Consider the following 26,034-nt stretch of genomic DNA (forward strand, 5'->3'; position numbering starts at 1 on the left):
ATAGAACGATGCAATATGAAAAGTAGAAGAATAGTTTTGAACAAAAGTTCTTTGAACCCCAGAAAATTGAGTTCATTGTAGGATATCGCCTCGGGAATCTATGCCAGTGTCAAGTTGCGAGCATACTCGAAATCTGAATCGAAGTTTCGATTTAATATGTGTCGAAGCAATAGGCCTACTATACAATAATCTGCAGAATCGTCCCTCAGAATATGTACTTTTGAAACTCTCATATTAATCGATATTAAGATCATTCTACAATCATTCACTGTGACCTGATTCTTCTAATTACTTTTCGTTTTGTCCACCATAATCCACATACGTTATTTATTAAATTTCACAAAATTTGCACCAACAAGGTGTCACAGTATCCAGCAGCGAATACTGATATTCATGGCACTCGTGTTGCCAAAGTCACGGACCAGCACTCCCTAAGGCCGAACCTCGAAACAGCTAGCAGCATCATCTGCTCCGCGGTCGTGGTTTCAGCGTCAATAATTCGCAAAGGCTGCGGGGCAGCCTCTAACCGACTGATTTCACGCATCTGGCGTTTGGTGGTTTGGTCTTGCCTGATTCGTGCCGCGTGTACGCCAAGAGCAATAGCGAAAGACGTCGACGCTCACGCGAGAGAGCGTAGGATACACTTACTGGGAACAAGACGATAGAAGGCGAAACAGAGAGGCGAATAGAACAAGAAAGAGCGAAAGAGAAGGAGAGAGGGGGAGTATGGCCAGTCTCTGCCTCGCCGCCGTGGTGGTCCCGTGATCAATATTCCTTACCCCCTTTGCCTTGGCTTACCCCTCCGGCGCGGTACGGGTACCCCTTACCTCGTGAAAACCCTACTTCTACTACCCACTCCCACCTCCCTTCAGGGAGAACCCGGGAGAAACCCCTGAAACCCCTCTCGCACCCTCGTCTTAATTAGGAGTCTGAATCTGCGGCGGACACGCGTATAAGGGCAGGCTGCTGGAGATCGGGAGAGGGTGGTTTGAGGGGTTGTGGGTGCAAGTGGGTGAGCGGGTGTAGTAGGGCTCTCGGGCAAAGCCAGACGAACGTCGTGTCCGAAACATTATTCCTAACTTTCGTACGATCACCGCCGCGTCACGGATGCTGGACGACCCTTTTTATTATTCCCTGAAAATAAACACATTTGCGCTTCCTTGCCCTGTTCCAGAGCTGGGTTTCCGCCGTTGCTTCGAGCCTGCCTTGTCTGTCCCTCGTTCTGGACGAAAGAACTTCGCCTTGCATCTCCACCCGTCGAGTAATTAGCTGTTGTTCCGCAAGTCTGGATTTAATTATGACGGCGGATGCGGTTGATACGAGATGCTGCGAATTCTGTCTTCTTTTTTCTTTTGTTTGTTTCTTACCCTTCTGGTGTTTTAGTTTCATTTCCTCGTCGCGATCAGTACAGTTTGTTGGATCAGACACCATCGTGAACTGCACGGTTGGGTCACTACACCTAACGAAGCACATTGAAAAGTTTCAACTCTCGCCAATTTGCTTCCGACTAATTTCTTCCGTCCCCTTTCGCGTTTTCCAAAGTCTTCAGTGCGTTTCTTGTTTGTTTCGCCCAACGTACACGTTCATGACTTTCTCGACAATCAGTGCCTCTTATTTTTCCTCTTATTTGTGTCTCTATAGTAAAGAGTTTGTTCGTTAACCGAAAAACATTAATTTAATCATGGATAAATTATGTCCGGATGAAATTACTAGACATCCGTTTCGATCGTCTTGACCAAATCAACGAGGGCTCGTTGAGAGGAAATAGTTTCGACAAAGTAATTAATTTATTTAAAATAATTTATTTGTTAAAATAATTAATCGACACTGGAGGATAATCGAATTTTGAAGAAACACGCTACGCACCGGAGCGAGCCGATATCGCTCGAATCTCTCGTTCGTGAAAGTATTTACATGCGTGGTACATACAGACGAAGTACATAGAGGGTAGTGACGGTAAGGCTGAGCCGAGAGGATATTGGGGTTAGGCCATTCATTAGATTACGGGAATTCGGAGGTACCCGTTGAGGGGTAGAAGAGAAGAGAAGGTTGGGGGCGAAGATGCGGGACTGGGTGCACGATCGGGGACTAACCTGCGTGCATTAGCTGGCGTCACGAGGCGCAGTAATAAGGGAAAGGGTTGAGAAGGCGAGCGAGAGGCAAGATTACCTTTTTTCGCGGTTGAACGAAATAGTATTTGCGTATCTCATATAATGAAATGTAATTCGAGGATGTGACATGATAAATTTAGTGGGAAAATATTTATGGAATACTTTTACTCTGAATAATTATCACACAACATTTAAAAGAGATTCTATAGACTTTTTTAAAGACTTTGGAAAAGATTATATCTAATTTATCATTTATTATAATACATAGAATCAAGTAATTATTAGAAAACAATGATTGTTTCCTTCTGTTACAGCGTCGACCCACACAAGGCGGGACTATCCCCGCCAAATCATGAACAAGGTAAGCCAAGGTATTTTCTCAATAATATAAATTAATTGATAGTATAAAATAAAATACAGGTTACTAGCAATTTGTGTTTATATTTGATGTCGAACAAGTTAACATAGTGTTCGACACTTTGCATTGGTAGTCAGCGAGCGTAGCGAGTCAGTTACTAGGGAAAATCGATCCAACACCTTTAATCGCTTTTCATGCAGCATGCGTCGGTCATTACGTGCTCGTATTTTCGACGGCTATTATTTTAATGGTCTATATCGAACAACTAACAACTCTACCATGAACGAAATTCATTGACAGAGCTATAATAACACTTAACAACCCATAAAATTAATCATAGTACATAATACGAATTCCTTATTTTATCAAAACTGTTAAGATCTAGTAAGAATTGGATTTTTCAAATATTTTTGAGAACATAGAATTGTTACAGGACTAAAAATCTCTTTGACATATGTACATGCAATCAAATTAACATATTAAACAAGCAATATTCATCATAGAAGAAAGCCCTACATTAGTCGTCTAAACGTCTATCCCCTAAATCTTGCATAATGATCCGAAGATCGACGTTCGCTGCACGCCTTAACACGAGCGCAGCACAAACAGAAGATTAACTGAGAACTTTACGAGTGCACCGTTTCCGAAGTTTCTACGGGATAACTAAAATCAGAGGGAGAACTTTTTAACTTGGTTGCAGGTTTAGAAGTCGCGGGTAGTAACGGTGTGTAGCAAAACGTGGGGAGGTGGTTCCGTGAGTCTTTCGCGCTTTCTTGTGCGTGTGAACGTGCACGTTTGCACGCGTTGGTTACACGTATCTAGCTCGAATGTATATGTATAACCCGAGCCTCATTTGTAGGCCCTTTATGCGCCGTCTGCCTTTCCTCATTATGCATTGCACATGAGAAAACTTGCTTGGAATCTCTGCCCCTCCTACGTTGTCTGCCTCACTTTCTTACCGCTCCCGTTCAACGAAGTGGGGTGTTGATCCCTTCACCCCCGTCCCCGAACCTCGTTCCACCACTTCTTCCACCACTTTTCTCTTTCTCTCTCTCTCATACACACTCTCTGTGCCTAGACTGGTAGCTCTGCTTCTTTATAAACTTTTAATGACGGCAAAGCCTAATCGAGAGAACGAGCGAGCAGAGCCTACCTCGCCTTGACTCGCGAAGGCGATCCAAGAAAATCAACGTTGAATCTCGATTTTCGGTACTCTCTGATGGAGGTATTGAAGGAAGCTTGCTTGACGAGGTTAATGGCGGGGACTGTCCGCTAATTGTCATTGATTATTTCTGTTCCTGTTTGTTCAGTTCCTGAAGATATAGAAAAAAATTAAAAATCACTTTTCTCAAGACCGGTTATTAAAAAGTAGGAAGTTTTAGTTCATAGATAAAAGTAATTGAAAGAAATAAGTATCTCTTTTGAAACTTATTCATCATAATTAAATTAATTTACATTAGCCATAAGAACAGAAGTTTTAAAAGTTTTAATAAGTTAAGGCGAAAAATGAATTAATAGCACGCGATGGTAATTTAATTTACAAGCATGCAAGTAATATTATATACCGTATATATCTAGCAATAAGCGATGTGATGGACAAGATATCATTTCTCGATTTGTGTGCAAATGTGCGCTGAAGTATTCAACAAATCATTTAACGTTTACGCCTGGTTCGGTGCTCGGGTGAATTAAACTTCTACCAGGAATTTCGTTCTACGGCAGCCGCTTCGAAAGCATGCGTATTTACGATATAGCGAATAGTTTGTATCTGCGAAATGCTTTGCCGAAGTTCGGTACACAAACCTTAGCGCGAAGGCGGTTAGCTGTTTGCTATACTGAAATAGCCCCTCGTTAACTTCAAAGTATAATTAACATGTCCTAAAACTGGACTGGTTTCAGATATGAACATTGTTTCTATACGATTAATAAATTAACCTTTTTCGAAAAAAATTACATTTTTCAGGAAAGATATAATCTTATTCATTTGTAAAATTTAATTTTTGTTACAAAAGAGTTATAAAAGGAAATTTTGAGAGAAAACGTTTTATCTAGATTAATAATATAGTAAGTGATACAAGTAAACAGTAGAGTAGTAAGTAGAATTGGAAAGAAGGTGGAGTTAAAAATATCGAAACGAAAGTGTTCCGATTAGCGGAGTTTTATTTTGCACAGTATCATATATTGGAGAAGTGGACCGGACATTAGGTATACGACTGACTGCAGTCTTTTCTTACCCTTAGTAAATGGGGGACAACAGAAAGGTTAAAACCTTCGACTCCTAAAGTACGATTAAACTAACCCTTAGTTATTTCTTCCGTATACGTCGTTACGTACATTCTGCTCCGTCGCTATATACACGTTTCCTGATCATTAGTTACGACCTCCTTGGGATCTCCCAGAAAGAATTCAAACCTCATATTCTCTTTCTATTTTTAACAAGGATTTTAAATTACCTCTGTGAGCAAATAAAAAATAAAGAATCTGTCGGACAATCCATAATTTAATAGTTTGATAAAACAAGAAGAAAGAAATTCAGATCGATGAATGCAAAGAAGCCATCATTTCCTTTTCAATCAACGCTTGCAGGGATCCCGGTCGGTTAAAATGTTCGCGGCATCATTTAGCGGCAGCACTCTTTCATAAAGGACCTTAATAAAAATCCCAATCTAAACAAGCTTAATTTACGTCCGCCACATAATTACCTGCCCCTGAGGCGAAACCCTCCTCGTTCTCGCTCGGCCTTTTTTCTCCCGTGGCGTTAGCAAACCACTTCTGGTGTACACCAGGAGAGCGGAAAAAGAGAGGTGAGTCCTGTGGGCTGGGCGAGTTCCAGAGGCGTGCCTTCTTCGTCGCCGCGTCGAGAGCTCTCTGAAAAATCTAAGAGGCTTAAAGCATTAAAAGGGTTATACAACATTCATTAACAGAGCGGGTCAACCTTTGTGGAAATTTCCCTTGGAACCGGGCTGCACCGAGCTGGACACCGCCTTCTCGACCATTTCTCTTCTCCTCGCTGCAATTTCACTCCGTAGAGGATGTTTCTCTCTTTCTCTGACGCTCGAGCGAGGTTTGGTTTCTCCTTGTCTCTAGGGGGGCGGGGGCAGCAGGATAGTCACGTGAGCAGAGTATCCAGGCAAAGGGGGCGGTAGGATAGAAAGTGGCGGAGAAAGGAGAGGAGGGTCCGTCTCTGATGAAGATGTCGCACACGCCAGGGACTCTGGCGAGATTACTCGGGTTAGAACCCGTGGACCCTGGTCAGGGCACATGCTAATTGCTTTATTTGACATCAAGAAATAATGTACTGCTGTTCTATGGCGCGGCGGCCATCGTACAGGGAACCCCGCGAGGAAACCTGAAACCCCTCGCGCCCTCTTCGACTCTCGCGCTTGTCCCTTCGTATAAATCTCCGTGGCTCGCCCACTTTCGCTCATGCCCTCGTTAAATCTCCTTAAGTTGAAAATGGCAACGTTATTAGGACGTTAGTCGAACATGTAATTTATCCCTTTCTTTTCCATTTGGAAGTGTTTGCATTCTAGTTTTCACGATATTAACCTTCTTTAGGCAAACTAAACCATACTTCACCCTTAAATTTCTTAGATAAGAATTATTATTTTTATTGAAAATTGGATTCTAGATTGGATAGTCCTTGTTTGGAAGAATATATAATAGAAAAGCATTGAAATTACGAACAGTTTCTGAAATAATACATCTATTTAATGTGTACCACTTGGGGTAAAACGTCGACTGCAAAGAATTAAACGCTAGCTAAAGCCACCTCTTATATTATTGTACAGAATATAAAAAATATAAAATCTACAAGAATTTTCCTTACAATTCTTTTAACGTTCAGCATAAATAAATCCAAGAGGGTTTTCATTGGAAATGACTCACTATGCTGAATTGGCGATCGTACATGGGACGTATGGTCACCAAGAAAAAAGGATCCATTCACCTACCGGACCTAATAACCCTTAGTTGAACCAATAACCGTTTCTCCAAGTTACATATGGAGGAATTTGTATTCGAAATCGGATGTATCCAGGGGATGATCGTAGCTTCCAACGCGGGGCACGCGTCTTTCTCGTAAATATGCTTCTTGAACCAGTCGAGTAGCATTGGCTCGCAAAAGGGGGCAGAACGCACGGCTCTACAAAGCGTTAGGGTCGCTTTCGAGGTCGCCAAGGGTGCATTTCATCTTCGAGCGCGTCAGCTCGGAGATCGATCGGTCGTACGCTCGATGTCAAATCATCCATCTTTTATCGAATCGAACCCGATGGTCAGGCTGACACTTTTTCGCGCAACTTTCGCTCTTCGGGAACACTTTTTTGTACCATCTGCGTTTCATGATCGCAATTTTAGTCAAATGATACGTGTTGTGTTCTTAATATGGTAAGAAGCTAATATTTTTTTTAGTAGTAACTAACATGTACGCTTCCGTTCAATAGTTTGGAGCATGTTAGAATATAGAGAGAGATAATGACTTCCTTATGTAAATAAAATTTATTAGAAATATTTGATACCTTTTAATATAATTCTTTTATAATATAATTTAATAGTAATTAGTAATAGTAATTAGTAATAGTAAATATTAGTAATTAGTAATAGTAATTTAACAGTATTAAAATTGTAATTAATTATATTTAGAAATGAAAACTGCAATTATAATATTCTTATTTCTCATAAAGATGTACAAAAAGTTGTTCTAGTGCCTCAAACTTTTAACATTGACAAAAAACATGGAATTCCTGGGAGGACATTGTCATATACTTATGACGGTACTCCTTTAGATGGAGTTCGAGATTGTTTCGAAAGTTCGCCTGGCTTGTAAATATTTTAAGCCGCGAAAATATAACGAGATTCGAGTGATATATCTTTTATCGGAACGAGCGGTCAGCTGTCCGTTACCACGTTCAATTTTTATGATTAAAGTTTTCGTTCAGGCGCGTGTGCACGTACCGGTTCGCTCTGCTATGTTCGTGATCGCGTTCTCGAATTTATCAATATTAATCCGAAACTTGTCAATGTTACACGTGAAACCACTTATGGAAGAGATGTTAAGTTCATCTGGGTGGCCCTGTATCTATGATACATTTCCTTGTACAGAATATGCAGTTCCGTTAATTTTACTTTGGAATTTCTCCTAGCTTTCACATGATATAATTACAAATACGTTATCGTATTTGCATGGTAAACTGTAAAAAGATACCTGTCGTTTAGAACGAGATAAGTACCTATGTGAGGGAATTGGATGATCCATCTCTCGCCGAACAGGGGTCCGACATTGGACGTCAAGAGCATACTTCTATCCGAACTTCTGGCTTCGAAAGCGTCCATCATGCTTGGACAGAACGCATTCCCCTAGGCAAACATTCGTTAATATTCACCTGTGCCGCGTGATACCAATGGAGAAAGTTCAAACATCGACGGACACCCGCAGAATTTTGTTAACGATTATTGATGCACGTTCGATGGCTCTGTAATTCAAGACTGATAATATCCCATTATTTCTGGATTATATCGAGTCCTACTCAGCGCTTTTTGTTTGGTATATTCTGCTTATATTTTTAGCTTATTGTTTAGTGCAATTCTAGTTATTCCATATCGCGTTCAAGAATAATATTAATATCATAGAATCTACTCTATATAATATCAGTTCAGATATATGTATGTACATACGTATTTTCTCATGGATGGTTACTATAACATCGTAGATGCTTCACTTTACTCTCATAAATAAATAAAGATATAAGATGTAAACGAATAAAGATATTAACTGTAATATCTTTGTAAATAATACGCGAGAATGACGCAAAATCCACCGAACTATAATTTTGTCTGTATCCTCCCACAATCGCGGGAGATAAACAGCCGGTACTGAAATAAATTTGGGAAAACAAAAGTAACCATCAAGCAACCACATAGAATATACCGTCGATGCGGTTGAGACGATGACCGTGGTGACACGTTGTATGAGAGTCGAGAGAAAACTGGGAAACCATGGGAAGAGAAACAGGGATGGCAAGGGACTATTTTTGTGGTTAACAGAGAATAATTTAAGGGTGGATAATACACGGAGCCAGTGTAATTTAGCCACAGTACTGACACCGGCGGCGATAGAGTGCGTGCTGGTTTTCATACACTCTCCGCGAGAACGACGCACGGTTGACGTGTAACCGGGAATCAGGGGCTCAGGTGTTTCACCGGATAATAGGCGACATCACCTCTTCCTACGATCTCTCCCCTTCTTCTTCTGTATCGTCGTCAAAGCCTGATCGATGTAATATTCACGCTCGATACGCGTCCCAGCTTCTGTAACTTGGGACACTTGGCGCTTATACATTTTCCCTAGAATCTCATCAACGTCCCTTTCACGTGTTCTTGAGCAACGTATACTTTAGACTCGTTCCTAGAAAAAGGGTGCCGGCAAAGTATATTGTTTTTGCTTGCTATTTTTGTTGGAGGATAGCGTTATTCAAAAGAGGATTATGTTGACATATAATTGTCAGAAATTCATGAATGACTTTGTTATTGACTTGCTATTACTTGTTATACATTAATGGACGAAATTTTATCGTACATTAATTTTGGATAACTATATCACTAATATATTAAGATTATATGTGTTTCCTTGATCATTCTAGTTGTTTTATTTATTATCGATACATGAGTACTATATTCTTCTTTCACTTAGAATTTTCTTTACTCAGTTTTATACAATTATTTACCATTCTATTCATAACGTTTCTGTACTATAATATTTTACTTCATGACAATTTTTTATATTCCAATATCATTCAGTGATGGTAAAATTCGTCAATGAACGTGATTCTCTAAATTCTACGATTCTACAAACAAAGTGATTCTGTGTTGGTTTACATTGAACATTTCATCAAGAACTTCCAATTCTATGAAAGACTACACTGAAATAGTAGAATAGAATCTCGCAATAATATAATAAAAGACCAGGATGATATCAGTGTCGGTTTAAAACACGGTTAGCCGAGTGTCGTTTACACTAGCGGATTTTCGTGATACACACATTCGTCGGTGACGGTAAACACTCTCTTTTGTCGGGTTTCGCGTGGAGTTAAGCCGAGGTCTCCCATTAGCGTCGCTCGGAATTACAAAAATAACACTTGTCCCCGAAGCGGAGCCCCACGGGGTAACCCGACGTAGTTAAGTAAAATTAAGCTAAAATTTCCGTCGAGTCTCGCGCGACGTGTATATTCAACCCCTTTTTCGGCAGCTCTCATGGCCGGTGGCCAGCCTGGCCAACCCCTGCATCTCTGTTCTACGCCTCTTTCCATATCTCGGACACTTGCTCGCCTCACTTTCCGCGTTCATGTTACACTCACTCTGGTCCCTTTCCCGTCGCGTCGGCATTAAATATTTACCTTTCAATGAATATGCAAATATAATTATTTACGCGCAATTTAGACGTTTTTACGCGGCCTCGCGTAGCCAGTCGACAATTTCCCTGCTCGTCGACGATTTTCAACGGGAAGAAACGACCGTAAAAGAGGCCGCTCGACGTCCCGAGCCTGTGTGCAAATTCATCCTCTACCTCCCGTTCCATCTCCAACGATGGTAATTGCACGCTTTCATTAAACGTATTGCTGCTCGAAGTATACCGGTAATTGCGTTATCGGTCTTTTAATGAAGTATTGGTATCGAAGCAAATCGCCCGTTTTACGTGTACACTACTTCGTGTCTTCTGTATCGTCGTTAGTTAATTAATGGTGAGAAGATAAAAAATATTGGATAGAGAATGTCAAAGAGAGGAAAAATTTGGATAGGGAAAGCATTTGAATACTACATATTTGTTTAAATATCAACGCATTTGAAGAAATATCTACGCTTGGTTTCTTTATACGTAGAAGTCTATTATTACCTAAAAATTTTGGTAAATAAAATATTATATGTTAATATAATACATTGTATCGTTGTATTTAGAGAAGCACCTACACAGCTTCTCATACCAAGAAGCATTAATTTCGCATTATGCCGGTATTTCGTTACGCGATCAACAAGATCACCTCACCAAAGGCAACCTGTTATTAAACCCACGGGTCTGTCTTTATCTGGCCATCGTTCTTCGCGGGATTAACCTGTAACGTTAATTATCTACCCGGGGTTCGCAGGGAACGTGGCTGAAGCGGCATCAAAGAACCGAGTGTTTAGCTGCAATATCTTTCCAGCGGGTTGCACATCCGTGACCAGAAAAGGAGGCCAGCGAATTCAAAAGAGGGCGAATGGAATGGGTCGAGGTGGCGATTTGTGGTTGCCGAAGAAACCGGAGAATCCATCTCCGGCCCTTTAACAACCAACCGCCATCTTTGATCTTTTCCTTCCCTTCGTAGGTTCCTTTAAAATCACTTGAACTCCTCTATTACACAAAATTATCACTGTTTAATTATCTTTCTATTCGTAAATATGCATACAGTGCCTCACGAAAGTGTTTGATCGTTTAACATAAAAGACTTTCGTATATTGTATGCAATCTTGTATATTGTATATTCTATATAATCTATATATCTTTCATATATAACTTATGTATATTGTATGTGTTATATACAATGTTTTTCAATTTTATTGGCACTCTGACAAGACACGACTGTCATGATTATATTACTAACATTTGTTTTTATTAAGTTTTCTTCGAAAATGAAGTCGAGTGATTCTCATATTGCTGAGGAATAATTCTGATTTAAAGCTTTCTAAGTAGCAATAAGTTTACCACGCAAAATATACCGGCGCCTTAATCGAACGGTAGTAAGAAACTGAAAGAAAAATACCGTTATTGGAAGGAATCACCGAGAAGACTATCAGAAACGGGAGATATTGCGCGTGGCGTTCGGTTCGCGGGGTTGCCTCAGACGAAACGACCAGAAGAGAGAACCATAAGCAGCCATCTTCGGAGCCCTGTCGTGCTTTAGCCCGATGTCGTAGCCAATATCGCGAGGAAAGGATACAAACGACTTGAAATAGACCTTGAAAATAGATTCGAGACCGATCGCGCAGTCAGGGGAATAAGCCATCGATATAAATTGCTCCATCCACTGACGCCGTCGACGTCGTTGTGTCGTCGTCGACGCTATATCGTTAAACTAAAAAAAAAAAAGAGGAAAGCCGCTTGTGAAAAGTTTGCCTCTCACGAATAACGCATGCATCGCCAGATACGGGAATACTGTGGGCGAAGATACGTATTCTTGGCTCTAAAGAACGTAGTTGAGCGGTTTGCGAATTTTTCCCATTGACACATTCCTACCGCGAGGCTATCCAGAGAAATGAAATTTTTAGAAGCACGCGTGCGTCAGTTCTGATGAATTTCGGGAGGTTATTTATTCTTCGAGCGTTTTTTCGCCACAGTTAATGGCGAGATTAGCGTGAAGTTTCGCTACCTTGAGAAATGTATTCATGGTTGAATATTTACTTTTACTACGTTTTAGAAGAGTGCAAGAGATGTATATTTAATGGACGAAATGACAGAATATTATTATAGGCAACACGATTTTTAGCGATATCTATGGGATGATATCGCAAGTTAAATATGAAATATAAATAAAAAATCATAAAAGTTTGAAAGAAATTATTCGTTGACATATAGCATATATTATCTAGCGGATAGGTCAGCAATAAATATATTAATGTACTTAGAAAGACAATATTATTTATTTCTCGAACTAAATGGGATTATTTCGCCGATTCAACGCAAGCGCATAAAATGTACGAGATTCCTCGGCAGACAAATATTAATGCCTCAATTCGAATGATCTTCCACGGCGTCGTTAACATGTTCTCGAACGGCTGTCATCCTATGGTAAACAATTTCGAGCGAGAAGAACGAGAGAGCAACGAAGGGAAAATGTATTCGCGAGTTTCCAATTTGCGGTTGCGGCTGTTAGAACAGAGCATGGAAGGAGGAAGGGAAGAGGTGGTCGGTCGGCACCGGGGGTGGTCGAGGGTGGAGAGCACAGGAGGTGGCGACGGGTGGTTCGAGGCTCTATTATGGTAATTATATGATAAATACAACAAGGCCTTAGGCGGTGTCTCCTCTCTCTTGGATCCTCGATTTTACCCTCGCCTCTTAGGAGGTTCTCTTTGCAGCCGCGAATCCTCTTCTTCCATCGGTGGCAGGAATCTCACTCTGCTCACAGTACCACCTCGTTCTTCCTTTTCTCTGATGCTTGTCGTTCCTCTCTCCACCTCTTGCGTGCTAGCTGCTTCTCTTTCAGCTCCTCCTTCCTCTCTCCTTTCCTTCCTTTCAGTCGCCTCGGCGTTTCTGCGCGAGCACCGGCGGTTTCGTTTAAAATACGCCTCCTCTCTTGACGGAATGCAATTAATCTTACTCCCTCTCGATCTTGCTTTCTCATAGAAGAGCCCACCGTGAAAGGGATGAGTAACGCGGCTGGAAGAAGTGTTACTGACTTAATGAAGTACGACTTCTGATGCGTGTTGTTACTGGTCTGTGTGTGCAAGACAGAGAGAAAGGGAGAAAGCGAGAAGATACAAATACAGAGGGCTGGAAAGAGAAAGGTGCAAAGAGAACGATTCCGCCGGAAATCCTGACTAAACACCCGCTTTCATTATCACGCTACGTTTACCCAGCACGTCTTTATGGCTAAAGAGGAAGCGAATTAGATAAGTAGGTTACGCTGTTTGCCTTAAAGACTGCGAATTCTTTTATCTCGTGATCTTTTTCCGTTCGTTGGTCGTTAAACGTGGGTGATAATTATTTACGGACCTTTGACCTAAGTGATGAATTGTATTTAATTATAGATTAGTCTTAATACTAACAAAATGATCTTGCGTAGAGGAGAATGAGTTATAAAAGTACAACCTTTTTATTCTTCGTTCAGTGTTAACGCAACTAATTTTTATTTGTTTATCCAAACTATTTTCAATTAGCCATGCTATCGAGTTCTTTAACATACTTTACAATCTATCTTGCCAGTAATTTACTACTCTAAATTACCTATGGAACTTCCTTTTAACCACACAAAACTTCTCAATTCTGACGAAACTAATCCTTCTCCACCTCATCGCTCTGATCTGAATCGTCCAAGGGGCTGGTTCATCCACGAAACCGCGGCACCACACGCTCCCCAAAGGACTCGAGAGTGAACGAAGCTCACGGTAGCGTTAAACGCGATTCGTGTACGCGCATGTAAACTAATATTCGTCGGTAGCGACTCGCGCGCCGTTGAAAGAGGGAGAGGGACGTATTCGCAGGGTAGATACACGCGGCGGAATCATTATAAATAGTCATAATTACAACAGTCGCGCGTGCTTAATTCAATTAGGCTGATTAACGTTGTACATTGCAACTTCTCCCCGGTTTCGCCCTTCTGCCGGTTGAGCCCAAGCTTCAACCAGCCAGCAACGACTGGAGAGTTCGGGTTCTGGCTGGTCCTGGGGGTGTGCGCGCGGCCGAGCAGAGCGCGTAAAATATACCCCGTATCCTGGCCAGGATCCCAGGACCACGCCGCGCCACGGTATTATGCTTATGCATAGACAAGTTATAGCCCGGTTAATATGATTATCTCTTCGACGAGAGGCGGAGCGAGCCGCGAACGGACGAAGGATGAGATGCGGAGAAACGAGATGCAGAGCACGATGCGTTGCCCGGGATCTGCTTCGCCGCGTCGAGCCAACGAGTTAGAATTGTATGCATATATCATGCATGCATTATGAGTTAGAAAATTTCGGTTTCGCTCGTACCGACTGAGCCAGATGTGGACACTGTCTGATTTTTTTTTTTTTTGTACGATGTTGGTCGATGACATTTGAAGCGGATCAAATATGATTTGGACAGGGCGACTTTGAACTTTGTCTTTAAGAAAGATACACAGAAAAAGAGAGAAACAATAGAAAAGCAACTAAAGTCATAGATCGATCCACACCACATAATTGTTGCAAGCTTCACGGAGTCGATGTAGAAACGAAAGCTCTTCGAATCCTAAAAGCACGTCAGCTGGCATCGATTCTTTCGGTCGTAAAGGTTGATCTGCAAGTCAGAACAGAATGAGCAATAAAAAGTTGGCGGTATTATTAATAGTCGTGAAACCGAAGGCTAAATAGAGAAAAAGAAGGTAAAGGAAGTGAAGTAGAGAAAAAGAAAGTAAAGAGAAGCTGGGCGGGAGTCGTTGGATTTGTCGCAGCACGGATCGAATCCGAATAAATTAGCCCCGTCGCGGGAACACGAACGAGATATAAAATTTTGAATATGAATGGACGGTTTTGCATTCGTAATGAGCTCTTATTCCGGAAACAAAGCGCAGCTGACGAGAACATATGTAGATGAAAGCGGGTGCGAGGAACAAGCGTCCCATAATGCGACCTAACGTTCGAAGATTCGTTCGAGATGGTTTAGTTCGTTCCTTCCGTTTTTTTAATTAGGATTTTATGTCTTTAATTATGTGTAATTACAAGATTCATAAGCGATACTTTAGTCCTGATAAATCATGTTGAATTTAAGATAGATTTGTAATTATTTCGATTGAATCTTAAATATCGACATATAGATGTCTCCATAAATTTATAATTTTATAAGATATAAAGAATGGTTTTATTATTATAGTCGTATATAAAGACATAGTTCACACGATAGAGGATTATTCCTGAGTAGAAGTGGAATATAGTTTGCTATAGAATAGAGCAGCCGGGAGGATGATATTGAAGGAGAAGATTGGTAAGACGGAAAAGTGAGGGTGAAGACAGAGAACAGATCACTCATTTCGCCTATCCCTACCGCTAAACTCATCAACCACCGGTAATTCCATCAATGCTTCAAGCATTAAGGCAAAGTCTAAGTCATGTATCTCACTCTATAATCTAACAAAGTAGTATTTACCGAAAATGCAATTTTACATAATCGATGTAAACGTTTGAGAATTATGTATTCGATGTAATAAATTCCTCAGGAAAATAATTCTTTATAAATATCAAAATTGTAATTTCAAAACTTAAGATTAGAGTACTATGGATAAGTAACTACATAAATATGGTAAACTTAATAACATTTATGTAAATTATAACAGAATGGATTATCTATACTTGTCACTGAGAGTGCAACAATAGAAATGAAGATCAGCGAGTACACCGACTCGTCTTTGTATAAACAGGCCAGGCGACATTTAATACCAGCCCGTTGAATATTCCGTCGAATGGACCACGATATTGAATTGGCTGCTGCTTAATTGTAACCTCGCTCGTCACGAGGGTCCCATTCACTTGTAAGCGGAATTTGCATAATTTTTACATTGGCCACCGTGTAATCGATTTGAATACCGCTGGTGATATCCGCTTCCTTCTTTAATCGATTCGAATCCGCATGGTTTCTGTCCTTCTTTGCATCGATTGTTTTAGTTAGAATTGCTAAGTAATCATTTTGACGACTGAAAATCGATAACAATAATGAACCGCGACACGTGAAACGACCGAAAAGCTTGAATTTTCATTATCACAATGAATTCTATTAACCTCAATCTACGCGTTTTTTTTTAATGAATATAATCAAACATCTGAGAATGATACTATCGAAATTATTAAAAATTTTTTATTATTTCAAGGGTAGTACCTGATTAGCAAAAATTTTCCCTTTTAGATTCCCTTTTCGGAAAGTATTTTATTTGTAACAGACATTTAAAAAATAAATATTTCATACGACCCCTAAAAATTTACGTTGGAACTATATTACGGCAAAGAGATGCTTATCAATTTTTTCAAGCTTATGACATGCACTTTTGTCGCATGCGATGCGTTTGATGTGTAACATGTCGTTACAACTGTGTAGTTTCGATTAACGTTTAAGATCAGAGCTATGGCCATTAATTTTTTATCAAATGTATCCAAAGTACGCGAATTTCCCTTTTCCCTTTCCACCAAATTTGTTCCTTTTTTCCATTAAAAGGCCCCGTAAATTATCCACTTTTTCTTCTGTATTGGTCGGTTCAAAGAGAAGCTCGGTAACGTGACGGTCGCATTTTCCAGCGTTGACCAGCGGAACGGTGGTCGAGAAGGCTTAAAAAATTACACACCGCGCGATTAAACGAGTTTTCGAAGTTCTTTCGAGCACGAATGTCGAGAACGGGCGAGGACAGACAGGATAAAGTTGGAGAGCGGTGGTACTGTTGGATCACCTGGATGAGGGGTAGAGGGGTTCGGTAAAAAATATAGAGAGGGCTGAAGAGATAGAGGAGCAGAGGGATATTTTTTCTGCGAAGCCACCGAACGACGTCGCCTGTCGTCTGCTAATTTAATAAAATTTTTCCTTCCTCTTGTACCAAAAAGGGAAAAAGAACAGAAGGAAAACATAGAGGAAGGGGAACGCGAAAGGGGGGGTAACGAGCGACGCAACCGCAAAGGAGGTACCGAGAAAGGAACAGGGAAAGAAGTACGGCAAAAAAGTTGTACACCAATTAACGGATTGAAGTTACCATCAGATGCAGGCTGACTTCGAGAGGCCAGTCAGTTGAGTCCTTGAAGGGTTGGACTATCATTAACGAGCCGCCACTTAAACGGCGATCTCTTCCACCGTTAGAAGGACGAAGTTGAAAAAGCTCGGCCAGTCGACCGGCGCGGAGGCTACTCCTGCCACTTTCATCGTCAATTGCCTTTCGATGCAGTCGACCGCATCCGTCGCTGACAGCCCACTCTCAACTTTTTCTGCTTTTATATTGCTTTGACCATTTTGACGAATTGCAATCACCCTAAGGGCCGGTACGGACGAGCGGTTTGCGGCAGCGTTACCACTACTCCGCGGCAAACTGCCACTATATTTGCCCGTGCACCTTTTCTTACAGTTCACATGAAGGCTTTGCGTCAATTTGCCGTCTAAGAATTACGTCCCGTGTGAACCGTTTAATATAAATCTCTGCTATCCTAAAACGCAACGGCAATTTCCGGAGGCGGCCACGTTACCACAAACCGCATGTCTGCACCGGGCCTTAGATTCGATCGTAGTTAGACGGTGATCGTTTAAATGAATTGAACGTCGCAAGTTTCATGTGAAATTTTGTTCCTTGATTTTCTTTTTTATTGGATGAAGATGTTAAATCTTGTACATTCAGAAAAATTTTGATATCTATTAGATCCTTGATATTTTATTCCAATGAAGAGTTCATTACTTTGTAATTAGAAACTGCATATGCTTTGCTATTCATAATAGACGAGGAAAATGAGACGATAAAGTGAAGAACAGATTTAGTTGGATGACACGAGCCAATGCGATTTGAAGACGCGCCACGTTCTGAACGAACGTAATGTTGAATCTTACGTGACGACAAGACGGTTGAGACTGATGACGAAGGATTGTCAAGGAGAAGGTGAAACATGAATAGAGGGTTGGAAATGGCATCTCGGGGGTTATCTCGGAATCCTAATGCGTAATGGCTGAGACGATCTTGGATTACTAATAAGCATCGGTCTCGTCAAGTATTTCCACGCTTCTAACTTCACGCCTCCGTTAACGTTACTTTATCCTCACGGTAAATCAAACTTTGTTTAAAGTTTTTAATTTTCTTAGGAAACGCGATAAATCAATTTTATTTGAAAGATATTGAAAGTATTTCTTTTTTGCACGAGAACACGATTAGGGCATAAAAATTCGCAAACTATTTTAATATTACTGTACCATATTCCAATGTTTATACAATTATGGGAAATTCAGCGCCTATTTCTTTAATAATATAACAATCTAAACTTGTACGGGCATCCGCAGTCTAATTATTATTATAGGTACTCAAAGTCGAAACTGATTTCGTTGCAAACCAAAACGAGAGTTCGCTTCACCCTCTCTACAAAACCAAAAAAGATACGAGGGGATCACGGTACACTGATTTTCGGGTTGGTTTCACCGTGAAGCTGGTCACAAATATGCTCGGAGCGTTGGAAGCGGCGCGCGACGTCGCGTCATTCATCAAAGTGGAAGAGCGGCTCGGTGAATAAATACGTCGCCTGGACGTATTAAGCGTACCTGTGGATATGTCGAGATAACGACGGGTCGATTCGTTCAGCGGTCGAATCTGCCATGGGGCGCGCAGAGAACGTGCGTCAACCAGCGAACAGAGCGAAGGGGTGGGACGCAGGGTGAACAGAGGAGGTAAGAGAGAAAGCTCGTCGCCGCGAGCCATGCGATGCCGGCTGCGAAACAAATGGAACGATCGCGACGGGGGTGGAAATAAAGCGTTCCCGTGGTCGTACGGTTCTGTGGTCCTCTGGAACGAGGATCGACCAAGGGATGGGAAAGGGGACAGGGAATAAAAAAAAAGTCAACGCCGGTCTCTGAATCGAAGAGCGCCCGACTAGTAAAAACGACATCGTACTTCTCCATCCAGGTTCGAAAGCATTGAATGACCGCTTCTATCTGGATACTCTTTTATCATTTCGATAACGCTATGAATAATTTGGCTACAATAGTGAATTTAAGAGAGAAGGCTTCTATTTAAATTAGGAATTTTTGCATATTATAAGTCAAGTATGAAAACTTGACCGAATGTCAGACAAAGAAGAAGAAGAGGAAAAAATATTTGCTAGCCACGTGATGCAATCTGATGTTATTTACGCATGTGAGGTTTCGGCCAATACGTACGCATATTTTTATAATTGTATCAATGATTGATTTGAGTGATTTCCTCTAAGCCACGTACTCACTGTATATGTGATTAGAAGTGAATATAAGGAACTAAGAATAAATCAAGAAATACCATAAATACAAAGATTGTGAAGAGCTTTAGGTAATTAATGCGGATCTGTAAAACTAAAATATTGCTCGACATAATTTCCCATTACAACTCATTTTATACAACGAAAACTTTTAAGCTCATCAAGAATACTCTTAACCCCAATACTCATTGATCACTAGATGTAAATTGATCTAATTTCCTCATTATCGAGTTCACGAGAGTCAAAGCTTCTCCACCCTCCAATGTCGACAAAACCGAACATCCACTTCAATCACCCTCTTCATCATACAGTTAACCAGGAGATTCCGTTAATCGGCCAGACAGTTATCATAGGTGGTGTTGGCAGTAGTCGCAGGCGGTTACACCGTCCTCGTTTCTCTTTCCACGCAGCTTCACGCATCGTGGACACACAACGCGCGCGGGCACTCGTTATTCCGGGCCGTTTCTTCGGTCATCACGGATGGAAATATCATCCACGCTCACAGGTCTGCGAAGGGAACGTGTGGGATGAGCCGTGTGTGCGTAGACAGGTGCGTACAGGACCCTCAACAGGTGGTCACTCCTAACCATGAGGGTTGCGGCACCGCTGGTGGCTACCCATCCGTCAAGAGCTTTGTGTGCCCTCGTGAACGCCACTGTCGATGGTCGGTGTGGCCGGTGTGCCCGTCGTCCTTGAAAAAAATCGGCCCTTTTTTCCTTTTCACCCTAGCCACCGTTGGAACGATCCCCATCCACCACGGTAAGCCACGCTCGATCCTCGTGGCTGTCGTCTCTCATCGAGTTTCCACGGCTGAAACAATGGCTTCGTTAATTAAGATTTCTTTCTGCAAATGAGAGCGCTTCCTGTCCCTCTCCTCGTCCCGACCTTTTTCTATTTGTCTCGTCTACAGCTTCCAAAGAAGCGTAAGTTTTAAGAGAAACAATATGATTTTGCGTGACTCGGTTAACAACGCGTGTGTGCCATCAACTTGTGAGAAATAATCGAAACGATAAACGAGCAATTTGATTAGGAAAAGTTTGGAATTATCATTCCTACATTAAAAAGATTTTGAATGAGATTAAAGCTAGACGACAAATCTATTATACCCATAGTGATGTATATTAATATATAAGTCTACTATACTAGCAACTACTATATCCGCTCCATTATACTAGCTATACTGTACAAGTCTACTATAAACCTATGTACGTCTCTCAGACTTTATTCTTTAAAATAATTAATATGGAAGAAAGTAAGAAAGAAGCTTTAATTTCTTAACTTATTTACTTTTCCAAATGTTAAATTTCCCTGTTTTCAAGTTTGCATGACCCCACTTAGGAATTAGACTAACTAACGTGTGAAGGGGCGATCGAACTTATAGACTCCCAATTGCGATCACAAACGGTTGGCACCCACAGAATATCGTGGCCACCCCGTGGATCGTGTCTCACCACAGAGGTTGTACATTTTGGGAGCCGCTTCCTGGGCGTTTCAGCGAAGAAAATCGCGACAGCAATGCTGTCGGATTCGGAGGTGGCTAGGAAGATGGTTGAATAAGAAGCAGGGTGAGTGGGAGTGAGGGCAGAGATCCGGATTTAAGGCGTCGTCCGTGAAAGCCCTCTGGAGGCAGTGTAGACTTGGTCGGGGGTAGTTTAAGAGAAAGAAAATGGCTGGGGATGGAAAAGCAGGCAGGCGAACGACGACGAGGACGAGGAGTAGCGAACGTGTTGGAGTGTAAGTGCTAAGATCTCGGAGTGCATTAACATGCCCCAAAGGCAAGCTGAGTACAACCCTTCTTACATCCAGATCTTGAACCAAGACCACAGTGGTTCAGGGTGACGTTAGGGTGTAGATACCTTGGAGAAGAAAGAAGAACGGATACCGTGGAGATTCGCGTTTAATTGTATTAAAAATGCTTTATCTCTGGTGGAAGAGACGTCTCTGTGGGATTCGAGATTTTTCTCGTTGACGAGGGCTGAGTTAATGCGACCAGACTTCGCGACGATCCTTCAAGCTTCGTTTTTATTGTTGTAATCAAGATGAGGAAACTCAGTGATGAGTTTATAGAAATGCAATTTTTCGTTAATGTTATGTCGTTAGACTATGGTTGACACAGTGGATGACTATCCTTTGAAGCATTCAGAACACGCATCCATTATAACTATAACCTTATAGTCGTGTTTTTTTTTATTATTATGACAGATTAATGATGGAAGTAGTCTTAAAACCACCGAACTTTTTTACAGTGATATTAACTGAATGATTATATAATACCAGCTTGCTGATCAATTCTTCTTTTGCGTAGTTTTAAATTATCAGTTTAATCAACGCGTCTGATCGTGGAAATGTTCTATTATAGTATTATATCCAGTGCAAGTGCGTTGCGCATAATTATTTAAATGCGAATTTGAGGCCGTGCAAAATTATAGGAAGGGAGACGAAGATCCTTCGACGACAACGTGCCTGTACCAGCACGTTCTTACGATGGTATACGTCTTACATTATTTAGAAGGAACCGAGGACGAAGATGCCGGGTACTGGCGCATGCTAATCACTCGACCCAGATTGAATAATGAATTAGTATTCTTTTCCTTATTCGTTGCTTCTTCGTTGCCACCCTCCGGATTCAGTGGTCTGTCTTGAACGAAGCCACCGCTACGTGACAGGTTTTTTATTATCTGCTGAAAAGAATCTTATCTTGTTCGTTCGTTGAAATTGCTAAAGCTCGTTAGTCGTATATGTCTTTTATTAGCATCAAACGGAAAATATTTTTTTGAACCAAAAACATTATTTCAAATTAGAGGTCGTTTCAATTCCTTTCAAGTTGTCTAAATCTTACTATAAATATCAAAATTCTACTAAATATTTTTAAATTTCTTATTAAAACCTGTATAGATGTAGAAAATTCTGACTAGTATCATCAGGTTTCCACGAAAATATAATATCTTTCGTGGACACGCGATAACTATTAAAACGAACGTATTAGGTAGAAGAGAGGAACATTAGCATAATGCTTCTGAGTCTATACCATACGCAAAGGTTGTGCACGTGTCTCCGCGTACACAAACGTGCACACCGTGGTAGCCCACACGGTACATCTCCTCGGTACTTTGTGTGCAAATTACGCCCAGGACGAGGACGAAGAAGAGAGTCTGGCTTGAAGGATGAAACAGGTCCCCGACGTAACCTCCTTGTACGAGAGTCGAATGAAAATTTAAAGCGAAAGAGTTCTCGTCGCAACTGCGGTTTCCTACCAACCGAGGACCTGATTAAGTCCTTTTTCGATGTTAATATTGATAAGAAGTTGGCAAAAGCTAGCGAAAACTCTTAAGGATACTCAGAACAAGGAATTTCAAATGAATTGTCTTTGAAATTAATATAGCGAATAATATAAGAAGTAAAGATCAAAGAGATACTCTGGATTACTTATTTCGATATTCAATAGAATATTTCAATAGTTACACGTTTACAGAAATAATGCTTTATTCAATATTATAGAATAAACTTCAACTTTTCATGAGCAAAAATTTGATTTCCAAAATTTAGATTTCTAGAAATTTGAGCCAAAACATCTTTGTTATCCTCTCTTAGGAATAGAAACAATTTTCATTTGAAAATCATCACATAAGTGAAATGTCCAGTATACATGTAACAAAGAATATTAGAATTGCAAGTTTCTCTTTGTACCATGAAAAAAACTTTGTTGCATCCGAGTTCGAAGCAGCCAAAGTTTTCAAAAATCCCTCGAAGAATTACAAGTCCTTTTTCATTAATAGACACATATTATGCTTCCTTTCTCGCAAGGCTCGTCGAAAGTCAGCTTTATCTCGAAGTTACCATTTGTTTCTTATTCAACTCAGCGATCGTTCGGCGTTAGTTAATCCCTGGCGGCGTTTAAAATATGAAAGGCGTTGTAAGGTGTGTAAGAAGGGTTGAAAGAAAGTGTAAACGAAGGTTTAGCGAGTGGTCTAGAAGGATTTCAAGGGAAGTCGAATAGGAGATTACTGCGCAACCTTCTGCGAGACCTTGAATTAGGTTGGAACTGTTTCGTTCTACTTGTCCTTGTCTTCCAGTTAACATTCATTCCGGGAGTAACAGAGAAAGGATTGTTATTATTGTTCTTAAGGGATTAGGATCTCTAGTTTTGGGACAAGCTGTAGTCTCCATCTTATTATAACAGAGACTTATTCTCGCCAGGATGCCGCACTTGTATTTATCGTTTCTTGTCGTTGCGTTTATCTATATTCTCACGTGTATGCGATTTTTGCTATTTCAGGATGTTTATGACCTGAGTTTAGCCGAATTCCTGGATTGATTACTAATCAGAGGTCGAATAAAGTCATGGATATAGTGGTGCATTATAAAGATATTCTGGTAGATTATAAATAAAGGCAGCTTGATTCTTTGAGATGATTCTGTTTGAATTATTGTTAGAAAAAGCAATACAAGAATCGAAGAAAGTGTAAATTTTATATTACTATTCTATTTTATATTTGCCTATATTCTAAAGTTTACAATTTAATGTTAGAGTAATGAGACCACTAGTTCCTAAAATTTTTCATCTTTATAATACAGAAAGAATGATAAAAATTTTATTCATGTGTTTGAAATATCTTAAAATTCTAATTTGCCACGTAATTCAATAATTACTATCATTAACATTTAAATACTCGCGTGTATCAAAAATATAAGAATGAAAAATTTGAAATGTTCACTAATATGTTTTTACACTACACTAATACATTTTTGAAAAATCTTATCAAAGTAGAACTTTCTTCATTGCCCTCAAGGAGCGTAATATACACGGGAGTACTATGTGCTTCGTTTCTCACCACCCACTTACGTTAATGAGGGATCTGAGCCGAAATGCGGTTAGAAACGCTCTGTCCCTTTCAGCCTCAACCCGCGGTGCCGTTTCGCTGGAAAACAAGACATTTATAAACACCCACCGCGAGATTAGATTTGTTAAGATAATGGGCTGCTCGGTTTAGCGGGGTTCTTCCACTGCGCTCGCAACTATCGTCCTGAAGAGGCTGCAACCGCCGTCTCCTTAATCCTAAATATGACCTCGGTAGGCAGTTAGGTTGCTGGTGTCGTGATCCTTCTTTATGAATTCGTCGGGGTAAGACGCGGGATAAGATTTGTAAATCTTCGTTTTGGCTGTACCACGTGTTCTGGTTTGTGAAATGTTCATGAAAACACCGAGCTTATATATATCGTCGAAGTTTAAAAAATTGGGCATTCATGTTGTGTATTAGAAAATATAGAAAGCTCAAAGTTCATATTTTAAATACGGTTGTCAGCGATAGACAATGAAACGAAATTTTCGTGAAACACCGAACGATAATAAGATTTTAATAGTGTTACATTTTGTTATATATTAGTTTATGTATGCCAAATGATGATCGAGTTTCCTGAAACAACAATTTTATATTTCTAAACCTTCATTAAACTTCAAGTTTACGTACAATTTGAGTACCAGTTCGCTTGAAACACAATTAGCGCGTGCTGTAAAGGATAGAGGCTGAAAGATGTTGAAGTAAATAGCGATATTACGAGGCCCCTTCTTCACAGCGGAAACGACGATCCACGGACGATCAGGATTTATCTTTACGACGACGTTGCCAGCCATATTCAGTGACGCGTTATTTCGGCATCGGTGAAAAAAACATAATAAAATTTAACGGTCCGTCAGGCCGTGGCATCTACGGTCCCTAGAAGGCCAATAAATATCGGGAACAGAGCGGCTACAAATCTCAAGATAAACACGAGCTCGTATTTTTCTACCCCCCTTCTCGATTTTCTCGTTCTCGCTCTTCTTTGCCGCGTGGTTGGAGGCGAGAAGGACGACAAGGGCTCGCCTTTTTTACATTCCTCTTATGAATTATTAGGTGGCCGGACCTAAGGGGTGGACACCGCGGTATTTAATTTTCGCTCCCCATTAAAACAGCACGAATTTTTCCCTAATCGTATCCCTGACGATGAAAGTGCGGTTTGCAATTTGTCACTGACCCTTTGGTTTGTTATCAATATATTATTGCTTGCTTAGCTTGATTCGAACTCATTGCCACTAAGGTAATTACGATATAGGATATTATTATAAATAAATGAAAATTAATTTAGAAATTCTATATCGTAAAATCATTCAATAATAATTAATTATTGAGAAGAAACACCAGTAGGAGAAAATGTATAATATTATATGAAGATACATATGTAGAGATATAAAAAGTATTATGTAAGACTTCCAGTCGATCATTTACCACCGATATGCCTCCAAATATAATCTGTCGTAACTAACTATGGTCGGGAATTTTCTGAACGACGGCACAGGTAGATTGGTGTAGGTGATGCCAATTAAAGGAGACGGCGGCGGTGAGCATTGAACTAGAACTAGGGGCTGGCGGATACCGATGATATATGTGGTGGAAAATACTGGAGGCAATCTGTCACGCCATCGACATCTCGTAGGCGCCATCTCCTCCGTTTTCCTTCGCCTCCTTTTCTCTCATACTTTCTCATACTAACGAGTACATCGTACAGAAATCTAAAATCTTAAAAAGACATTGTACATCAGAAGATGGAAGATGATTTTCAGAAAGAAGAAGAACACTACTTCAAGTAAAATTTCCACTCCCACACACACTTTTCATTCAAGGAAGGAAATCGAAATAAAATACAGAGCATAACGAAACGGAAGAATACAATGATCCACGTCGAAATCGGTAGACGACGATGGAGCAGAGTCCAGTAGTAAACAAAATCCAGTCTCTTTGGCCGCACAAAAGGTACGAGGCTGTTTAAGCCCCGTCGTTCTTTGGTATCCGGAAGTCAAGCCGGTTCCTCTTTTCCTTCTTCCCTCTGTCACACGCGCCCTTTCCGGCTATACGGCTGATTAAACGC

General features: G+C 40.7%; 1 protein-coding gene across 1 annotated transcript in view; it reads left to right on the forward strand.

The window, feature by feature from the left end:
- LOC117160228 (uncharacterized) overlaps positions 1–26,034 on the forward strand; it is a 306,993-nt gene that overhangs the window by 230,889 nt on the left and 50,070 nt on the right. Inside the window, exon 4 of the mRNA XM_076619153.1 lies at positions 2,426–2,472. Within this exon, the coding sequence (XP_076475268.1) occupies positions 2,426–2,472 (47 nt within the window). The remainder of the gene's footprint in view (positions 1–2,425; positions 2,473–26,034) is intronic.

Source organism: Bombus vancouverensis, chromosome 6 (genome assembly GCF_051014615.1).
Source record: "Bombus vancouverensis nearcticus chromosome 6, iyBomVanc1_principal, whole genome shotgun sequence".
In the NCBI taxonomy this organism is placed as follows: Eukaryota; Metazoa; Arthropoda; class Insecta; order Hymenoptera; family Apidae; genus Bombus; species Bombus vancouverensis.